This window comes from Ascidiella aspersa, chromosome 6 (genome assembly GCF_963924565.1).
Source record: "Ascidiella aspersa chromosome 6, kaAscAspe10.2, whole genome shotgun sequence".
Classification (NCBI taxonomy): domain Eukaryota; kingdom Metazoa; phylum Chordata; class Ascidiacea; order Phlebobranchia; family Ascidiidae; genus Ascidiella; species Ascidiella aspersa.
This window is the reverse complement of record NC_139452.1, coordinates 3,675,746-3,695,736: the sequence shown is the minus strand read 5'-3', so window position 1 is coordinate 3,695,736 and position 19,991 is coordinate 3,675,746. Positions and strand designations below refer to the sequence as shown.

The 19,991-nt window shown below is 36.7% G+C and overlaps 2 protein-coding genes across 2 annotated transcripts; both read left to right on the top strand.

The window, feature by feature from the left end:
- Window positions 1-1,586: 1,586 nt before the first annotated feature.
- LOC146139207 (NACHT, LRR and PYD domains-containing protein 12-like) lies at window positions 1,587-12,082 on the top strand. Its single transcript, XM_083391746.1, has 10 exons — window positions 1,587-1,619; window positions 2,062-2,128; window positions 3,760-5,549; window positions 6,067-6,228; window positions 7,228-7,389; window positions 7,722-7,883; window positions 8,632-8,793; window positions 10,437-10,598; window positions 11,200-11,358; window positions 11,807-12,082. Exons 1-10 carry the CDS (start codon window positions 1,587-1,589, stop codon window positions 11,885-11,887), a joined length of 2,940 nt encoding a protein of 979 aa, XP_083247872.1. The 3' UTR covers window positions 11,888-12,082.
- A 1,300-nt stretch (window positions 12,083-13,382) lies between these two features.
- Window positions 13,383-18,868, top strand: LOC146139206 (uncharacterized). The gene is made up of 7 exons (XM_083392125.1): window positions 13,383-13,559; window positions 13,912-13,984; window positions 14,583-14,676; window positions 15,038-15,181; window positions 15,712-15,793; window positions 16,642-16,763; window positions 17,468-18,868. Exons 1-7 carry the CDS (start codon window positions 13,518-13,520, stop codon window positions 18,198-18,200), a joined length of 1,290 nt encoding a protein of 429 aa, XP_083248251.1. The 5' UTR covers window positions 13,383-13,517; the 3' UTR covers window positions 18,201-18,868.
- Window positions 18,869-19,991: the final 1,123 nt, after the last annotated feature.

Here is a 19,991-nt window from a genome sequence, read left to right as displayed (position 1 = left end):
GATCTCCTATACTTCGTATTTTGTTCTTGATTTCAAAACCCGTCCGACTCGATAACAAATGACGTACCGGTAGGCCTAATGACCACAGTTAATCGAGCAAAATTTTCAAATTAGGGCTTGCAAATGTAAGCCTACGTAGTCTTTTCCTGGCATTTTGACAACATTCGCTAGTTAGAAAGCCTGTAAGTTATCTTTAACTTTAATTTTTTTAGAAACATACCAATTAGCAATGTTGTAATGACTTAAGTCACCATTTTCAAATACCTCGACTTGACTTAAGTCTTTTAGACAAAAGACTTGAATTTACTTAAGTCATTGAGTCTCTTGGGTTGAAACTAAGTGTTTTCATTTAACTTTTTATTAAAAAATTGAGCTATTGATCTCAAGTTTTACACGTAAAACGATTAGATTGCTGCATGATGTTTTATGTTGTTTTTTAGTTAAAATATTTCTCATAATCGGACTGGGTAAGCCTACCACTTATAATAGTTTATCGTTTTATTATTTATTAGTGGTTTGACTTGGAAATGACTTGCTCTAATAATGACTTGATTGGGACTTAACTTGGGAAATTGATGACTTGGACGGGTGCTTGACTTGTTATTTTTTGAAAAGACTTGACTTGGACTTAAGTCATTTCAAAATGACTTGTTTACAACACTGTCACTTAATTCGGTACCGGATTGGCCAACATAGAAAAGCTCTGATTTGATGCTTTACCTGAGGGTAAACCAGTAACATTTTAATAGTTGTTCGAAAATTTATATTAATAAATTAATTTATAAAAATCAATTAACACACTTAATTTCAGCCCAAGTCATTTGCCTAAATGACTTAGATCAAAGTCAAGTCATTGTCTAAAAGACTTTCAAGTCTAGTCATGTTAAACAGTGACTTAAGTCAAGTCATTGACTTAAGTCATTACAACACTAAAAATATCAATAATTTAATTTTAGTAATAGCCATTATTATTTTAGAAACATCCACCTTATTGTAATTATGATTGGTATTGTTGTCATCTCTTATATTTTTGCCTTCGCCCGATGGTTTTTCCTCCAAAGGATCCCTCGAACGAATGAAGATGCCACACAAGTTGAAGTTCAAGCGAAAAATGTTAGTCCTTTTAACCCCAGATACAAGTATTTTGTCGCACAAAACACAACCTTTTTCTTGTCGCGGGTCAAAACAAAACTCAGGAGGGTCTCTGCTGGCCGCTTAATTTTAACTGTGCATACCTTACGCATCTTACTATACATAGGGTTAGGGTTACCATATTTTTTGAGCACCCAAAAGAGGTCATTTTTTTGCCGGCAAGTAAAACGAAAGCAGAATTGTTACGTTTGAGTTTAATGATGTTTTATGCTGATTTCCGGGATGTTTGGTTCTTTTGGAATTCTCAGATTAATTTTCGATAGAAAATTTAGTGTTGCTGGTCGACTCGAGCGATGGTTTTGCTGTTGGCGGCTACAAAGAGAGTTATAAGTGACGATTTAAAATCCTACATTTTAAAGTGAATAATCTCACACCTTAGCTTTATTAGTGGGCCTTTTTACATGTGAAGTTCGGTTGCAAATTTTTTTGGCGTAATGTTTGCAATAACAATCAAGAAGGTGGGGCTGGTAAGGCAATTTGTTGGAAAACCATTTTTAAACCAGCAATTTAGTATATTTTATGGCTACACTATTTTTTTGGAAATTAATACAACGTCTCGTCTAAAAGTCTTGTTCAAAGTATAAGCAACTAACTTAAAATGTGAAAAAAGAGGACATTTGGGTAGTTTTAAGCTTCCTCGGAGGACCACTCACTTTTCTTGAGAAAAGAGAACAAATCCTCCTAAAAGAGGACATATGATCTACTATGACAACCCAACGACTGTTGATCAGGGGTAAAACTAGGATATTTTGCAATTAAAAAGGGGTCTAACTACACGTGATACGGAAACAATATTTAACAAAATGCTTTACTTGATTAATACCGAAAATTATCACAGAGCTAGAAATAGAAGCTTGTTTAATATAGCTTAGGTGCATTTCTGAATTATTAAAGTGTCATTTTTCCCAGGTTACAATAACCGAAGAATTACATTTCTATAGTGGACAGGAGAACGCTGTGAATATTGAAGAGCTCGGTAAGAATATCTCTATATTTGTTATACCCAGGACTCAAGGTTCGAATACAAATGAAAACCAGAATTTGAAAATTTATTCAACCTAAAGATATAATACCAGCATTGTATAACCTTCTTCCTGCATGTTATAGCTGATCATTTAAAAATATATATTTAACATCAAACCAAATTGCAACGTTTTGCGTTTTATAAAATGGAGCTACTAAACACACAACCTTGGCTAAACACGTGTCGCATATTTTACGTAACGAAAACCCGTGACATATGTCGATCAAAAATAACTAACAAACGTAAAAAAGTCGTAGCACCAAATGTTGCGTAGTTTATACTCGGCTAGGGTTGCTGGGTTGCTGAACGTTGTCTGTTAAGTGTCCTAGTGCCTTATTAAAGAGTGTTACGAAAAACGCTGCAATAAACGCAATATTTTGCGAACTTAGACTCTTTACGTGGTTAAACAAACTGCTAAAAGCTATTAAACATAAGAGTAGAATTTTTTCTACATGAAATTTATTTTTACCAAGCCAATGTACTTGACTTGAATTTGACGGTCACGCAGATTTAATGCCCTTTAAATATTTGGAAACGTTTGACCCTTATACGTCCAGAGGTTTGCGTGAAGTCGCACGCGCGCCCTTTGTATATAACATGCAAACAAAGTACAATGCTGCGTGATGTTTTTGAAATGGTACGACTAAATAATCATATGTTTTTTGCTCTAATTTCTTGAGACTGGCCGCGCAGGGCGACAAAAAAACACACCTCGCGCAAGGCATCTGATTTCTTTTTATTGCAGCGTACAAATATAAGAGGTACGATTCTATTAACAGCAGACTGTGACAGGGTAACAAATACGCATAAAAAATTGTGACATATACTAAACCAGGCTATGCTGTATGGGAGACAGAAGCTTCTATACAACAATCTAATAATACAAAAGTGTCATTATTGGAGCCCAGTGTGACTTTTAAGTGCTTGAACCTAACTACAAAATATACACGAGTTAGACATGGTTTAGTATGGACTTCTATGTTTTTTTATTTGAGTCTGGTGCGTTTGTTTTCACATTGTACTGCAAATGTTTTTGTCAATAAAATACAGTAGATACCCACTGGTGTTTGCTGTAATGCTGTTAACACAAGACAAAGTTAGACGCTCTACGCATTCCTTGTGTTTCATAATTAATTCCAGTGTTGTAACCAAGTCATTTTGAAATCCCAGTCAAGTTATTTTTAAAATAACTTAAGTCCACGTCAAGTCACTTTGAAGAAATAACAAATCAAATCCCAGGAAAGTCATGATTACAGCTTATCAACAAGTCAGGGCCTTGTCATAAACTTTAAAGTAAAGCTATTAAAAGTCGTAAACTAGTCCGATTATGAGCAGTAAATGAACTAAACATGACACAAAACCCAACATATAGCAAGCAAATTGTTTTTAGTACTAAACTTAAGATAAATAGCCCAATTTTATAATAAAAAATGCCTAATGAAAACACTTCATTTTAACCAAAGTCATTGTCCAAAAACTTAAGTTAAGTCAAGTCAAGTCATTGGAAAACAGTGACTCACGTCATTACAACACTGCTTTATTGACTGGTCGCTTTGTTGATTTCCACTTGAAATCTGGTTTAGGCGAGAAGCTGCGAGAACAACTACGAAAAGAAAACAGCGCTTTGATAGGAACACATGAATTTCGGCCTGTTCCGATCGACATAATTCGAGAAAAGGGCGCTGCACAAGAAGAATTCGGCAGATGTGGGATGATTCAAGGTTGGATTCTTAGCGGGGCCACTATTTTTCTCGCCATTCAAGAACTTTTCTCCGCCGCAAAACGAGAGGCAGAGGAAAAAGCATTTACGAGAACCATCAATCAAACTGCTAGAGACAATTATGTGGCGAAACATGGAAACATTGTTGGTGTGGTTGGTATTGCAGGCATCGGTAAAACTACCTTGGGACACCAGCATTTAGAATTGGTCACCCAGGAACATGAAAATGTTCCAGATGGGTACGTGTTTCACATTTCCCTGCGAGATTTCGATTACAACGTAAAGATGAACGTCCTGCAATTCCTATTAATGTCATCAATTCCCGATTGGAAACATGATTCAATCACTGACAGGGCACTCTTGGAATATATAGCCGCCTCCCAAAATGTTCACATTATCATGGACGCACTGGATGAAGCAAAGATGGCTGATCTTTCCTTAAATGCTCCAGCCATGAACCTTTATGACACCGCAACTCCAGATGTAATCTTTAAGAACCTTTCTTCTGGCCACATCCTTACAAATGCTCACAAGATGGTCATTTCGAGACCAAAGGCCTTTGATCAGCTGGCTGACAAATCAAAGCCAAATTTCGTAGTGAAAGCATTAGGATTAGGAGAAGAATCCCAACAGCTTTTGTTCAAGAGTATGTGCTCAAACCAAGCCGATTTTGAAGAGATAAACCGCCAGCTCTCGCTAAACCCTATTATCAAGGCCCTATGCTTCGTTCCAGTCTTTCTCAAGCTATTTACGCCTTATGCATTAAAACACAGAGACGGAAATGGGGTTTACTCCTTGGCGGATGTTTTTGTTTCCTTTCTAGAAGACTGCGTTGGATCAAAACTTTTCCGGCCAGACCCTTTGGAGCTTTTTAAGCTGTTCGAACTCGCCTTTGTCGGAACTTCAAATCAAAAGTACCTGTTTGACGAAAACGACTTGTCCAAGCATTCAATTGATACCGACCTTGTGGATTCGTTTCTGAACCTGCAGATCATGCTAAATACAACAAGAATTAGGATCCTGGCTGGGTACAAGAAGTATTTCTTTTCGCACCTCAACTGGCAGGAGTTCTTCTCTGGCCTTTGTCTTATGTATCATCGAAATCTCGTTAACTCCCGAGACCAACTGAAAAACCTAATGGAAAATGATCATTGGGAAGTCGTTATGAGATTTCTGTTCGGTCTCACAAACCCAAAAGTGCACCAGAAGATAGTCGGGATATTTCCAACCTTGGCTGAACAAAAATCGCTCCGCCTTTCTCAGGTATGTGTGATGCAAGAGATTTGTGCCAATATGGCCGACGACTACAGTCGTTCCCTTCAGGACTTCACTTTCCCGATAGTTCAACTTGCAGACTACAAGTGCTACCAGCAGTGGGACGCCTTTAGGTCACAGCCCAGCGATACTCGTGTGCTGAAACTGTGCAGTTTTGCCTTCGAATCGAAAGACCCCGAAATCACTGAGAGTATTGTTGGCGCAATTCCGGACAAAATTTTGCTGAGCGGAACCATCCTACCAAGTGACGTCATATATCTATGCCACGTCCTCAGTAAAGTGACAAAGCAGGTTTGTCTGACAGTTGGACTTTACTGCCGACCGGCTACCTTCGTCGGACAAGGATTGAAAGTGCTACTTGAAACCAACACAGGAAAGGTAGGACTACTGTCTGTTATATATTTTGGATAAAATCGCACTTTGCTGTACAAAGACAATTAAACCCGAACTTTAAAAACCCGAGTGAAATAGTAAATACAGGATCAGACAATTTTTTGGCATCGTCAGTTCCAGTAAGTGAAGTAAAACGCATATACAGGAAAGTAATAATAAAATAAAAATGATTTTGGATTGCATAAATATTTACCTTGTTGGTTTATTTATAAGGTTTACGCTTAATTATATTCTAATAAAAAATGGCAGAATATGTAATAAGTAGACGTTTTACCGTTTTTTTATTAAATACTGCATAAAAACAAAGTGCCGACTTTTACCGCCACTTAGGCTACATTCCTTTAATTACACTTTATGGTTTATTTTTGAAAGATATCCAAAGTCGTTAGAGGAGATATAAATGACTGAATTAAGAACTTAGATAAAGAACGTGTCAGCTTAAATGGCAACCTATAGCTTTTAATACAACAAAAAATTTAACCACCCCTTCCATGCTTTGAAGATAACCAAATGTCATATGCGGAACACAAACATTGAAGAGGATGAGTTGCTTAAGCTGGCTCGCCACATTCCACAAATGGAGGAACTCGGCTTCAACTTTTGCAAGCTGACCAGCAGCATGATTAAGATCGTCACAGATGAACTTATGAAAAGAACCACACAGGTAAATGCGCTTGCCACTTTAAATTACGCTTAGCGAGCACACCCCAGGGTTGAAAAACAGAATAATTTTACTTTGAAAAACAGAATAAATTTTTTTTAATTTTTTTGCCGTAACGATGAAAAATGTTTAAATATGACGTCACAAAGTCATTATTTGACGTGTAAAAGAAGTAACCTTTAGAAAACCTAAGTTATCGTTCTATGTAGCGCACAGGTATAGAACTGAAATCTTTTTTAAAACACAGTCAAGGAAATGGTGGGATGGCCTCGTGAAAAAGAGACAAGTCCTTCTAAATAAAGAACATTTTTTATCGACACAGGGTATGTCCCTTAAGCCAAGGCAAAGACCGATGACTGCAAGTCTTTTACACGCTTCTTGTATTAAAGCGTGAAAAAAAACTGGCAATCTGTGATTTTAGAAAAGGCGCTTTTGACTAAAGAGATTCCATAAAAACGTACATTTTTAGAAAGTAAGGTAATATTCGCGCAATTACGTAGTCAAAAAAGGCGATATTAGTATTGGGCGCATGGCCTCAAATTTCTCAGCCGTTTTTGCACAAAGATATGTCACTAACTCGGGTTTTCACTTATGTAGAGGTGTGAGCAAGCCATGGCAACACGTCATCACGATCCAAAGAAGCAGGCCGCTAAAACTCTAGACAGAGTCACTTTACTCAGTCTGTACTGCTCGTTGAGTATAAATCTCACTATCGCTTGAGTTAAATCTCACTATGAACGATAACGTACAGTGTGTTTCAAGCCGCTAGCATAAAACCGATTAAAGCAGAATGGCGTCAAGTCCAACGGTAAAGAGCGCTCGATTTATATAGGCGTTGGTCACACGTCCTTGGACACCGGTCACGTGTATTATGACAGCCTACTGGCAGCGTGGTGAGATAATATTAGCGAATATTACTTGCTAATACCACACAATAATGCCTAAAAACAAAATCCCTCTCTGTTTGAAACATTTTAAATCGATTTTGTTTTGCAATTACAGATCGGCGTGTTTGTTTTGAGCGGTAACCGTGTGGACGATCAAAGTATGTTCCACATCACTAGATGCCTAGACAAGATCACAAAACTGGACCTGCGGAAAAACGAAACCTCCATTACTGGATTTCATGTTTTGGCCAACAGCATTGCCGCCCTACGCCAGCCGGTAAAAGTTTTCTCGTTATTTAAAGGGGACTACAATGATTAAAATAGACATTGAAAGGCTTGTTTTTAAGGACTAAACAAAGTTAAAAGGACCTTAAATAAGGCTAAACACAATGTTGTCTTGATTGTTCCAATGTTTTAAAATGTTATAAAGTTTACTTAGTTTGGACTGGATTTTTGTTATATACAGTGTTCAATTTTTATTGAAATAAAATGAAAGGAAAATATAATATTCGAATCTTAACCGTATAATACTACCTAAAATAATAATTGCCTTAACAAAAGTATGAAAATGAGAAATATAGTGAGCAAGTGTTTTATATTATCGTTCAGCTTAAGTGGCTCTCAGTGTCGGAGAACCATCTAGAACTTGGGCTGTTGCAATGTCTGTCCATCTGCGTTCACCAGCTGGAAATGCTTTCCATGCGAACTTGTCAAATCAACGGAACTGATCTGAGGCCGCTCACCGATGCGATACATTCAGCAAATCGAAAGGTAAAGCGTGTAAAGTTTGATTACTGACGTTGATTAATAATACCTTAGTTCGCGCATTTTTTTCTCATTTTTTAACGTGGTATTGGGCGTGGTGTTATTACTTTTTCTGATGAGCATAAAACAATTAACCGGGAGATCTTCTTTTCGGTATAGTTCTTTAATATCGTTTGACAGAAGTGGTATATACTATATACTATATAGGGACGTCAGAAACACCGTATGTTATTCTGATGTCCGATATTTAAGGAAACGTACACTGCTGTTCGATCTGATTGCAACTATACTGTATGTCATTACTATATTAAAATAATTAAAAGCTTTATCTGGCCAAAATTTGTTTAAGCGATAAAAAGCTTTTCTTTTAATTGTTATATTATATATTTGTTGAGAACTTGGCCATTCAAGGTAAAAAAAAGCAAACAATAGTTAAAATGGCTACATCAGCTTGCTGGTTGGTACAAACACCATCCTAATATCGAACGAGACCGATATTACCGCTCGGAATTATGAAATGTACACCTATCCGACAATATGAGACCTCCTTAGATGATAAATTATACTTTTTCATGTCTTACTGGCGATATTCGTCCGATATTAGGGTTGCATCGGTGCCAATCCTATAACAAACCTTAGAAATCATGGCAATTGGTTCCAACTAATTTCTATTATTTCGCTTTTTACGGCGAATAACACGAAGTTTATTTCGTAAATTAACTGAGTTTTAAAAGAAAAAGTCGATTCTTCGCAGGTGCGATGGTTGGATATCTCCGATAACGAAATCGGCAGAGAAGGTCTGGACCACCTTGTCGATTGCCTTGAAAATGTCGAAACTCTCAGCATTACGAAATGTGGAATTGGTGGAAACGACCTTGAAAAGATAACTGGGAAAATTGAGACTTTGCAAAACCCGGTAAGTCGATCACCTTGTGTTACATTAAACACATGATACTTTTGTTTATTTTTCAAGGGTTTGAGTGACACTATAAGCTGGGGTAATTGCTAGTGCAGACTATGTTCGAGATTTATTTCAAAATGCGTTTAACAATACCCGTGCTTGCGAATTAATGAGTGTTACACCTGTTACATGGTTGTTGAACACCCAACCTTAAAAGTATTTCTTCAAAGCGGTTTCTATGAACGAAAACTTATAATAAGGCTTACAGTTAAAGACATGGTTTGCATGTTCGTTTTGCGCCTCCCTCCCTACGATATGAAATCGCCTAAACCAGGAGATTATTCAAAACTTGATCAACATGGTGTTGACAATGAAAGAAAAAAACTTTTAAGGTAAGTCACGCGTTTAGCGCTAAATGTCAAACGCCTTTAACAAAAGGCCGAACCCGAAACTTGCGGTTACAACCAGCCACAGGGTTGGCGCCAGATAGCTCAGTTCCGTATTTGACAAGATTGTTCCCGGTTTCATTCTTACTACTTTACGACCTTGGAAATTGCCTTTCTCCAATTCACATAAGACGCCATTCATCAATGCAATAGTTCTGCAATAAAAAAGGTAGGGCGTTCACTCGAAATATATATAACAAAAGGTCTCGACTTGAGTGACGCTTTTTATTAGTTACATAATTTCACACATATGGCCAAAAAGGCTTTATTAATATGTCCACAGTAAGTGTTTTTTTTTAGTTCCCGACTTTTGTCCGCCCGTTCGGCAGACATCGCAGCTTTACAACGATTTTTTTGGAAAAAGAAAAAATGTCTCCTGTCGCTCTTCCCAGCACTAGTATAGATATAAAGTCACTTCTCAGGGGTTAGCCCAGTGTTTCTTAACCTTTTTTCCTTGGGGGCGCACCTAGAGATGTATGAAAACGTGGCGGCGCACCTTGCGAGCGCAGCGAGCGTGAAATTTTCTAGGTGTACCGGTATTTCTCTTAAATTGCCTGCAATTTTTTATTATATAGGTTTATAGTTGCATATATTTAAAGGGGATCCAGCCTTTAAGACTGAACACGTTATTTTGTCCATTTAAGTCTTATTCCCATTAATTTTAGACTTATTTCGACATGTGTCTTATGAAGTCTATTTTAGATCTTAATCTGTGGTTATTACTGAGAATATGGCGTTATTTTGTCGGTGGTCTTAATAGGCCTACTATGGTAGCCTATTATAGATTAATTATCTGATTTAGATATTGTTGCTTTGTAGGCTTATTTCGTTTTTACTTGAAATTCTTATCTAATCAATGAGCTAAGCTTAATGTAAAAACATCTATGTTTTATGTAATAGAACCAACATTATATTTTCCTTTTGCTCGCGGCGCACCTGGCAGCCTTCTATGGCGCACCGGTTGAGAAACGCTTGGTTAGCCTATTGTAAATTAGAGTAGATTTAAATTAACCGCATAACATGCTCTGTGTGCTGCGTTGGTGTGTAACGGAGTGATTTTCAACGTTTTTTTTTGTTTATTTTATTTTTAAATGGCGGCAAACTTTGAGTTTTTTTTCCAAAAGTTCTACGGCACACTTAACATTCTCCCGATGTATATTGGCTTCACACAACTTCCACTGGTCTAACGGATTTACCCGCTTTTATTCCTAGATGGACTGGCTGCAACTGAGCGAGAACGTGCTTCACGATAGCGGAGCAGAGCTGCTGTCAAACTGCATTTCTAACATCAATTCACTTTCAATGAGGTCTTGCAACCTGACCGACAATCAAATGAAAGTCATAAGTCGGGCGATTTTGCAACGGAGTGAACCAGTAAGTAAATGTGAAAAGCAACTGCCATGATTACTAGGTTGAGATAAAACCAGGGTTCAAAGTAGTGGTACAAGCCCCACTGGTACATGTGTTTGTAGTGTTTTCGTTTATGTAGTTCTTAAGTTATTAGAAAACTGCTTTGAACCGATAAACGTAACGAGTTCATGCACTTTTTTTGTTTCAACAAAATGCATCTTAAAACATTGGATCGTACTTTCACCGCTGTAATTACCTAACGTCGTATTTTTTGTCTTTTCTTGCCGGAACACATGGAATTTTTTAAAGATGATGTCAAAAAGCTACGTCATAACAGGAGGGCGTCCATAACAAGTATTTCCTAAGAAATGACTTATTTTAGAATCTAAAAAACAAAACAAGCCATAAAGAAAGAAATACTCGAAACAAGTTGACTTGATGGGTGCATTACACCGGCCACTACACTTCTGTAGATAGAGATACAAAAAAAATAGGCGAGATGTAACCAGAATTTCCATTTACGATTTCAGAAAAGAGTGGGGAAAAAATAAATAGGAAAAGTTCATTTTCCTTTTAGGAAAGAAAGTTATGAATTTATCAGCCTGTTATAATTTTACTGATGCAGATGGGATTGCTGGACATATCATTCAACCCTCTTGGTGATGATACAGCCAAAATTCTCGCATTGTGCTTGCCAAACATCACACGTCTTGAGTTGTATGGCTGCTGTTTCACCGAGACTGGTCGACACTTTATCCTATCGTCGTTAGATTTGCACAAAAACGTAAGAAACGCACAGAAAACGGTTTCGAATTTCTAAAACGTGCTGGTCCAAACCAAGAGAGTATCCAAGATTTTTGTGCAAATGACAAGGGGGTGTTTGAGGGCATAAAAAATGTCAGGAATGATATCACACAATTGCGCCAAAACACTATGTCACGCATCACGATATACAGTTACGTCAAAACTTGACGAAGTTTATATATTAAACTAAAAATACTCGCGTGCATCGTGAAACAATGTAAAGTTTAAGTTGTAATATTTTGGCCCCAGATTCTGAAAATCTTGGACCGTCCTATTCAAAACCATGCGACTCATTTAAAGCTAACAAGGGGTCAAACCACAGATAATTCCGTTCTAATTTACACAATGTTTTTCGTTTGCTATCTTAGCAACTACAATAACTATTACTTTATAGTAGTAAAAAGATTCAACTTTTTGATTTTGTTTAGTGCTGCCAGGTGAATGGATTAGAACAGCAAGAAAACTCCACTGCGACATCCAGCGACAAAACAACAGCAAAATCACATTGACGATATGACCAAAAATATACAATTCTGAAATCTATATATGCCAATTGCCCTGTGACTTTCATATTTTTTGTAGGAAATACTTTATATTAAAATATGTTATGATAAAGCTCAGTAAAAAAAGTGATAAAGCTCGGTAAACAAGCGATGGCAATATTTTCTTGAACTTTTTGACGGATATTTTTAGCTTCATCTGTAGGCTACTGTGTGTTTTGTGTGGTTTTGATACATTTTTTTTAATTCTTATTGATTTTACGAAGCAAAAAAACAAAAAAAGTAAGAATTGCAAGAGGACTATAGCACTTTTCAAGGCAAACGATTTACACCAGTCATGAAAACAGCCACTTATACCACACTCGCCGCAATAACGTTGACATGGCATGTAACTAAAACCTCCAAAAATGAACTTTTTGCAATTAAGACTTAAGGTTGAAAAAGACACATTAAGTGAACAAGACACAAATAATATACTAACATTACAAAGGTCGAATTTAATTATTATGAGCAATATCTTCGTATAGTCTTTGCCAACTTTTTTTGTAGCGATCTGGCTTTAGAACCAATCTTAATAAATCTAACAATATAAGTCTACTGCAGTCGGCGAACTAAACAAATCAAATGGCGACCCAATTAGGGGTAGCAACCCAGGGGCTGAGAAACACTTTTTAAAACAATTTAACTTCTAATATACATACAAAACAAGTATTCTACTGAACTACGGTATTAAATAACTCAGCCTTCTGCCTAAAAAACTGACGCTTTTCTCAATTTGAATAAAGACAAAGCAACTAGGCATGCAAAAACTGTAAACGTAACAAAGGCAATTGTGGCATTTATCGGCAGCTAAATAATATTATGAAAGAAAATTCGTGTAGTAAAGTAACCAAACGCCCGATTAAATAAAAATCTAAAGTTTAGTTGTAGCAACTATCAACGCTAAACCGTGCTTACCTATTCCAAACAACTGTTGTGGATTGGATGCCCCCGAGGGTGTAATTTGTAACCGCTCAAAGACACTAAACAACCGCTTCCAGCGCAAGTCATAATTAGGAAAGCGTGGATTTTTTGACATCAAAAAAATTGTAAGGGAAAATACCAGCTAAAACAAGTTTTTTTTTAGTAAGCCGCAATACCAAAAACAAAAAATTCTAGACACAAAATGGCGACCAACATTTCCGGTTTGACCAACTGGTGTTTCCTAAAGACTTAGTGGAAATGGTTTCGTTTTAGAAAAAAAACTATTTAGGCTCGTGGCAATGTACCACTAGTCATTTGAGTAATAAAGTGAAAAAAATTAAGTGCTGTTTTCAGTGACTTGCTGGAGGTACGGTTTTTAAAAATGAACTAAACAGTAGATTTTAGAAAAGTTCATTTTAAATTTGTTACCAGAATGTTAAAAAAAAACCTGCGTCGTTTTAAAATCCTTATCAATTGTTTTCATTAATTTGTCTGGTAGAACTTATTTACAAATAGCAAATTATTTTTAGGCTTTCTTAGGAAAATTGACATGTTAAATTTAATAATTGTTGTTTATACCTGATATATTTGACCACTTTGCACTGCACAAGACAGCATGTATATATTCTAGCAAAGTAAAAAGCCTAGCCAAGGCCCCCAAATTTTCAAAAAAAGCATGCCTTCAAAGAAGAAGAAGTACAATTCAAGGTTTCCTCCTGTAAGTGATTTTAAACTGTTTTACTTGTAATGTTCAAACAAAAATACATACACCTTTAAAGATTAGGCTGGTCTATAAGAGGTAAACAACCACATAAGACTATATATATGTTTATTTTTTTGTTGTTTATTTTTCAATGTTTTATTTTGGTAATGCTTGCTGGTTTTATCAGGATTTTAACATTATTTATGTCGTCAAATTCTAGATTGAAAGCTTTGGATATTGCACAGGGGAGGTGTTTACTGTTTATACGCAGCCTAAAATTAAGCGGCTGTAATAAAGTAACGGCAAAAATGTACACATTTTCAAATATGAGTTGAATGTTGATCATAAATTAAATATACAATTGCAGGCAAGAATAAAGAAAATAATGCAGACCGATGATGAAATTGGAAAGGTTGCTGCCGCTGTTCCTGTCTTGATTTGTATCCTTGTACATTTGGTTGTAAAAACATATTTTTTTATTTTTACACAGGGGCGCCACAAAGTCTTTCGAAAACCCTAGGTTTTTTGTCAAAGTCTTTGAACTTGTTTTATGTCCAGGTTAAGGAAGTAAAAAAAACAATTAAAAAAACTAATAAAAAACAATTAAAAAAACCTTTTTGTAATTGTGGTGACCAAGACATATTTTACTGTTTTTTTGTTTGTTTTTATAAACAATCATCTAACTTACTACATTCCATCTTGGGTTAATATTTCACACAGTTTAATTGTGTTTTCATTATTAATTACAATTTATAGAAGACCAAGTCCTCATGCCAAAAGTCTCTAATTTTGTCGGCTAAACAGTTTACTAGTCTTTAGTTTAGTTGCATTATTACAAACATAGTTTCGAGTATTTTCAGCATTACTAACATTTGTAGAGTTAGTACCTTGCATACAACGTTAGTCACATTATGTTATCTGGGGCTGTTATGAATTATCATGATGAAAAACATGAATTAAGAGTATCAATTAATTTTGTTGTGGATTTTAGTATTTACATAGAGTTTGTGTTCCTTACATAAAACTTTGGTACTTCAGCCAAATGCCTGGAGATGTTTTTGGTTTCTATTTTAAATCACACCGGAGAAGTGACCAAGACGAGACACGCCAAAACCATGTCCACGTCACACCTGTAAGTTAAACTTAAGGATGTTTTACCTTTGTTAAAAATGATTTATGTAATATTTGTTTTAATTATTTTTCATTATTCAATTTGAAATGTAGATATGATTACTATTAAAATGTAGGTTGATCGCATTTTAAAAACTTTTAAATTTACAATTAACATATTATATATTAACCCTGTAATAATCTGTACTGAGACTTTGGACTGTAATGTTTTTGTTCTGTTGTTTAGACTAATGTTGATTTTGTTTAAATATAACCTTTTTATAAAAAATATAACATTACCTATATTAAAAAGTAATAATAGTGTGTTTTAAACCAGAATTAGCGCTTCTACAGACAAAACAAAACAAGACTGATTTTTCCAGGAAAGAATGCATCTCCACTATTGGGATGTTCGACTTCCTCAAAGACGTTGTTGCTAACGTTGCAGAAATGCAAAACGATGACGAACCAGGAACAAGTGCAACAACGAGCAGTGAAGGAGCTGCTCAGAAAACTACTCGAAAGAGGTAAAGTCAAGTAAATTTAGAGGGGCAATTTTCATTTTTCCACGGTTTTAATTTTTAGTTTCATTGCTTTTTTCTTGTAGAATTTGTAAAATTGTGGTATTTTGTTTCCTAACAAAGCAATGTTGTATCATTACATAGTTGCAAATTTTATTTTTCTCAAGCTTGAAAGTCGTAACTTTGATTGTTGAGTAAATGTGTAGATTGCAGTTGTAAAATATTAAACATTTGTTTTATCTTACTTTATGGTATTTAGTTCTAAGCAATAAACTTTGCGTATTTACCTTAATTTTAAGGTTGCCTAATATGATTTTGTCGCAAAAACATACTTGTGTATAAAGCCAGACTTGTTAAATATGTAAATAGGACTGTGAACCCAAATAAACAGGAACAAATCCTTCCCCTTGCTTTTTACCCAAATTTGATTTCTTATATTGTGTATGTGTAATGTCTTTGGAATTTGTTTTTAAGTTACTTTCATTGCAACAATTTTAGTTTTGTCTGCCTTTTGTACAAACACACACCTTTTCCAGAAATACTACGCAAGCGAAAACTCCAAAGAAGAGAGTTAAGTTAGGAGCAGATCGACATCGTGCCATAACCGAAGATATTGAGGTGCTTATTTCTAGAAGTGGTTGATTTTTTAAAACCAATATTTAGTACAGCGAACCAAACATGTCGTTTAAAAATGAGTTACATGCTTACATTAAATGTATGTTTTGTTTCTAATTGCATTGTGCCACTTACAAAATTTAAACTTTTTAGTTTAATAAGCTTAATAATCATTTAAAAAACAATAAATAACAAAAATAAATGTTTTTAATTAGCAACCTTAGTGCCATGGTAACCAGACCTCAGACTCAGATCAGTACTTTTTTTATGTTATAATACAGAAACATTGCCAAAACCGACTAAAAGCTTTGTAGTTAATTGTTGGATAGTGTTAAGGGCCAATTGATGCAACCAATGTTTCATCAGCTTGATGTTACGTACACATTGTGGGAAGTGACAGTTGTGAAACCTTGTTAACAAACAACATATAAATATACTTTGCTTGTGTGGTACTTCCCATGTATTTTCTCTTTAAATTGATATGTTTAAGCCAGAAAAACTTAAATTAATAAGTAATAAAATTCAAAGTAAGTTTAGTTGAAACAAATTGTTAATGTGCAACAATTGTTTAGCTTTAGATTGCATTTTATTAAAATAAAGATATTTTCATCAATGTACAATAGTGAATAAAAAACCCATATCAACAGTTTAGCTTGTGTAAAAAAAATATCCTCCTTAACATTGCAATGAAGTGTTATTAAAAGGCAAGAAAAAATGTTACTACGAAATTTCTGTGTAAGGTAACTATAAGATACGACACACACCTTCTCCTGTGCTTCTTTAAATTGTGTGGAATAAAATAGTTTTAAAACCTGCAATTTTCTAATGAGCCAAATACTATTTACTTTCAGGCGACCGAATCTGACAACGATTCATTTGGCGAGTCGTCACAAGAGAGCAGCAACGGGCTCTTATCGTCTTCCATGTCTTCACACGGACACCCAAGTCCCAATCATAAGACAACTGATGAGGGGTAAGAATGCCAATAAAAAAATCAAGGAATTCTAAGTCACCGTAAAGAGCAGCCTTTTCTAGTGGACAATGCCTTGCTTGCAATCAAATCCTGATTTTTAGATGTTTTTTTGTTTTTTTTGGGGGGGAAGGGGGGCCATATGAGGTTAAATCAAAGAGCTTGACGTTTAAATGGAAATCTCGGACTGTTTCTTGCTCTTTCCACGTGTAATTCAAACACATTGTATTGGCTTTGTCAAAATTATGTCGATAACGCAAATTTTCAAGTAGAACATCCAAACAATGTTATCCCGCTGGGGCTTTGTTATAACAATCTGCCTTGAAAGATGTTGACGTCGATAAAATGCATTTGTTTTTTTGGAACGCCCAAACAAAGACACTTTTGTTTGGGGGCTTCCGCATTTACCATTTGTCTTTATGCATAATGACGTAGATAATGCGCATTGTTGGATTGGAACTTCCAAACTAGGCTACCCACATGTGTAATAGCTTGTGTAATTTTTATCTTGCCTTACTCCAGTAGTTCTACCGTGGATCATGTAAATGTTTTATTGGAAAGTCTAAAGAATGCACCTAAATATCTGGTGCTGTATTTTCCCCATTTTCTACAAGTATTATGGCGTCGATAATGCCGAACAATACTACCCAATCTCCTACCGCTTAGCCATTCATTAAGCAACCTCCAAACTCCATTTTAAATTTCAGAAGCTCGAGTTTGGCGCCAAAGAGTGATGAGAAAGTCTCCTTCCACATCCCACTCTCAACCCTCATGTCCATCGAGAAAAGCGACCCAGCACCTCCCTCAGAAGAGTCGCTATCCATCACCAAAACCCTTCCTGCCAGCGACGAAAGCGATGAAGGCGTCGCGGGCGGCTCGGGGGTCATCGACATGTCGATGAAAAGCGCCCCCTCGGCCCCTGTACCCCCCCAGGCGCGGTGCCCGGTCATTGTGACAAACAGCGCCGTCGTTTCGATGAGCAAGTCGCTCGACAGCGATACCACGCGGAAAACCACCACAAACGGCGAAAACCGCTTCCCAGGCGCCCCCCCATACAGGCCCCATGCGCCCCAAATCCCGGCACCCACCAATATGGCGCACATCTACCGTCCCCAGGCCACTGTGCCCCCTGAGAAAGCCCCCGGCGAACCGGGTATTCCCCAAGGCGGCATGCTGTCGTTTCTCTACAGTCCATTTTCGGGGGAAACCCCGCCGCCCCCGTTTTTTTCGCCCCACCAGCAGCCCCCGGCCGCTCACCCAAGCGCGGGGTCCCATTTTGCCCAATCCCCGAAAGCTGGCCCACCCCAATACCCCTACAATCCCATGTCGGCCCAGCTGCGTAGGGACCCCTACCCGCACCCACCAGAAATGGCGCGACCGGGGCCGACGAAAAATGATGGCGTCACTAATGATGAAGATGACGACGATTATGACGCATGAGCCCGAAGCCGAGAATCTCCCATTGTTGTGGAAGGCGCGGTGTCGTTGAGGCTGTTTCAACTTCCGTTAGTTGATTTTTAAAAGATCAGTGCGGAGAATATCTTAACTTTTGCTTTAAAGCACAACTTAAAGCACCAACTCCACGGGTTTACAACTCGCAACGTCAAAGCTAAACTTCTACAAAAAATCCAGAAAAACGATCTTTTTTTGTCAAGGAACGTTTCACACGCACCCTGGTTTCTCAAGGCCAACAATTTTCCGCTGTAACTTCTCCAATGCCAAAGGCTCGTTTCCTGAAATATTCAATAGGAACTCAAAAACTGGCAATATTTCGCCTGTGCAACTTACAACGATACGAAAGCACTCCAAACGTTTTGTTCGCGATTTTTTGTCCGTGAAAGTTTTTTTGTCGGTGTTCGTTTATTCGTTCGTTCGTTCTGTATTCGCTGTTTTTTCCGAATTTCTTGTAGGCGACTTTGACATTACCCCATACACAACCTTTTTTTCGACAAAAAATTGGGAACGATTTCGAAGTTTTTTGGTCTTGGGTTCGAATCCCACCAAAGCACTTGGTCTTGAAGATCTGATGAGCGTTGCGATATCTTTATGAAAGTCTTTCGCTGTTTTTTTCAAAAGGCGGTGTGATTTGTTGTCGAATTATGCAGTACTCGCCCTCAAACAATGTCGAAAATAAAACTAGTGTCAGTTTTGAACAAAAATTGCAGGAAAGAAGTATTAGTGAGAAAAACTATCATCTTTAAAAAACTCTCTGAACAAAAAGTGTTATAACATATGTAAAATAGCAATTTCAAACAGCACATTTTTACACATGCCTGATCCATTGGGTGCTACCAAAGTGAAAACAATTTAAATGTTAATGATTTGTGGAAAACGTCGATAAGAGTTTTATGATAATATAAAAAAAGGATTGGAAGCCGTTAAGCAGTTCTATTTAAATTATTAACGCCGAAGAATACCCACTTTTTTAAATGTAACGTACATACATATTTACTGCGTGGTTTCAATAATTTTACGTACTGATTCTAAAGTCATTTCAGCTAAAATTAACTCAGTACAGTTAAAATAGCTGGAGTATTCACCTTCTTCTATGCTACAGGCATCACGATTGTGGAAACTCGTAGTTATCTTACAGCGTTACGACGTCTTGCGTGCATTTTTCGACCGTTTAAAGTTCACCGTGGTTGAGTAAAGCATGCTTGGCACCTTAAAATGGTAGATGCGATTCTTGCACTACGTTATATCACGGGAACACGGACCATTTTGAACCGTAATTTTGTCTCTATCCGATGAACGACAATCAGCTAGTGGTGCAGAACAATTTATAGACGCAGACAAGATGCCTTTTCGCCTTGTTTATAATTATGAGTCGATATACGGTTTTTGATTCGGTATATTTCACTCTCAAAGCGTAAAATAAATTATGTTAGACCAGTGATTAACAATTTTTTCGGTCGAACCCTTGGGTAAAACTTTTAGCAAAACTCTTCAGGTGTCATTAGGCTATAGCTGCAAAACAAATGTAAGCTTGGTTATTGAAAGGCCTTAATAGCTTTAACAAATCTAATCATTGACTTATCATATAAAGTGGATACAAGGATTTACAAATATCAAAGTAGTTCTTTGTGTGTGTGACTCATTTTATTCATTAGCCCAAATATCACAGGAAGATATTGAAACTATTCATGATTTTACTTTAAAATGGGATCTTTTTCCATTAACCACGGCCCTACAAGTATTTTATTACCGAAAGCCGTAGGCAAGATATTGTTT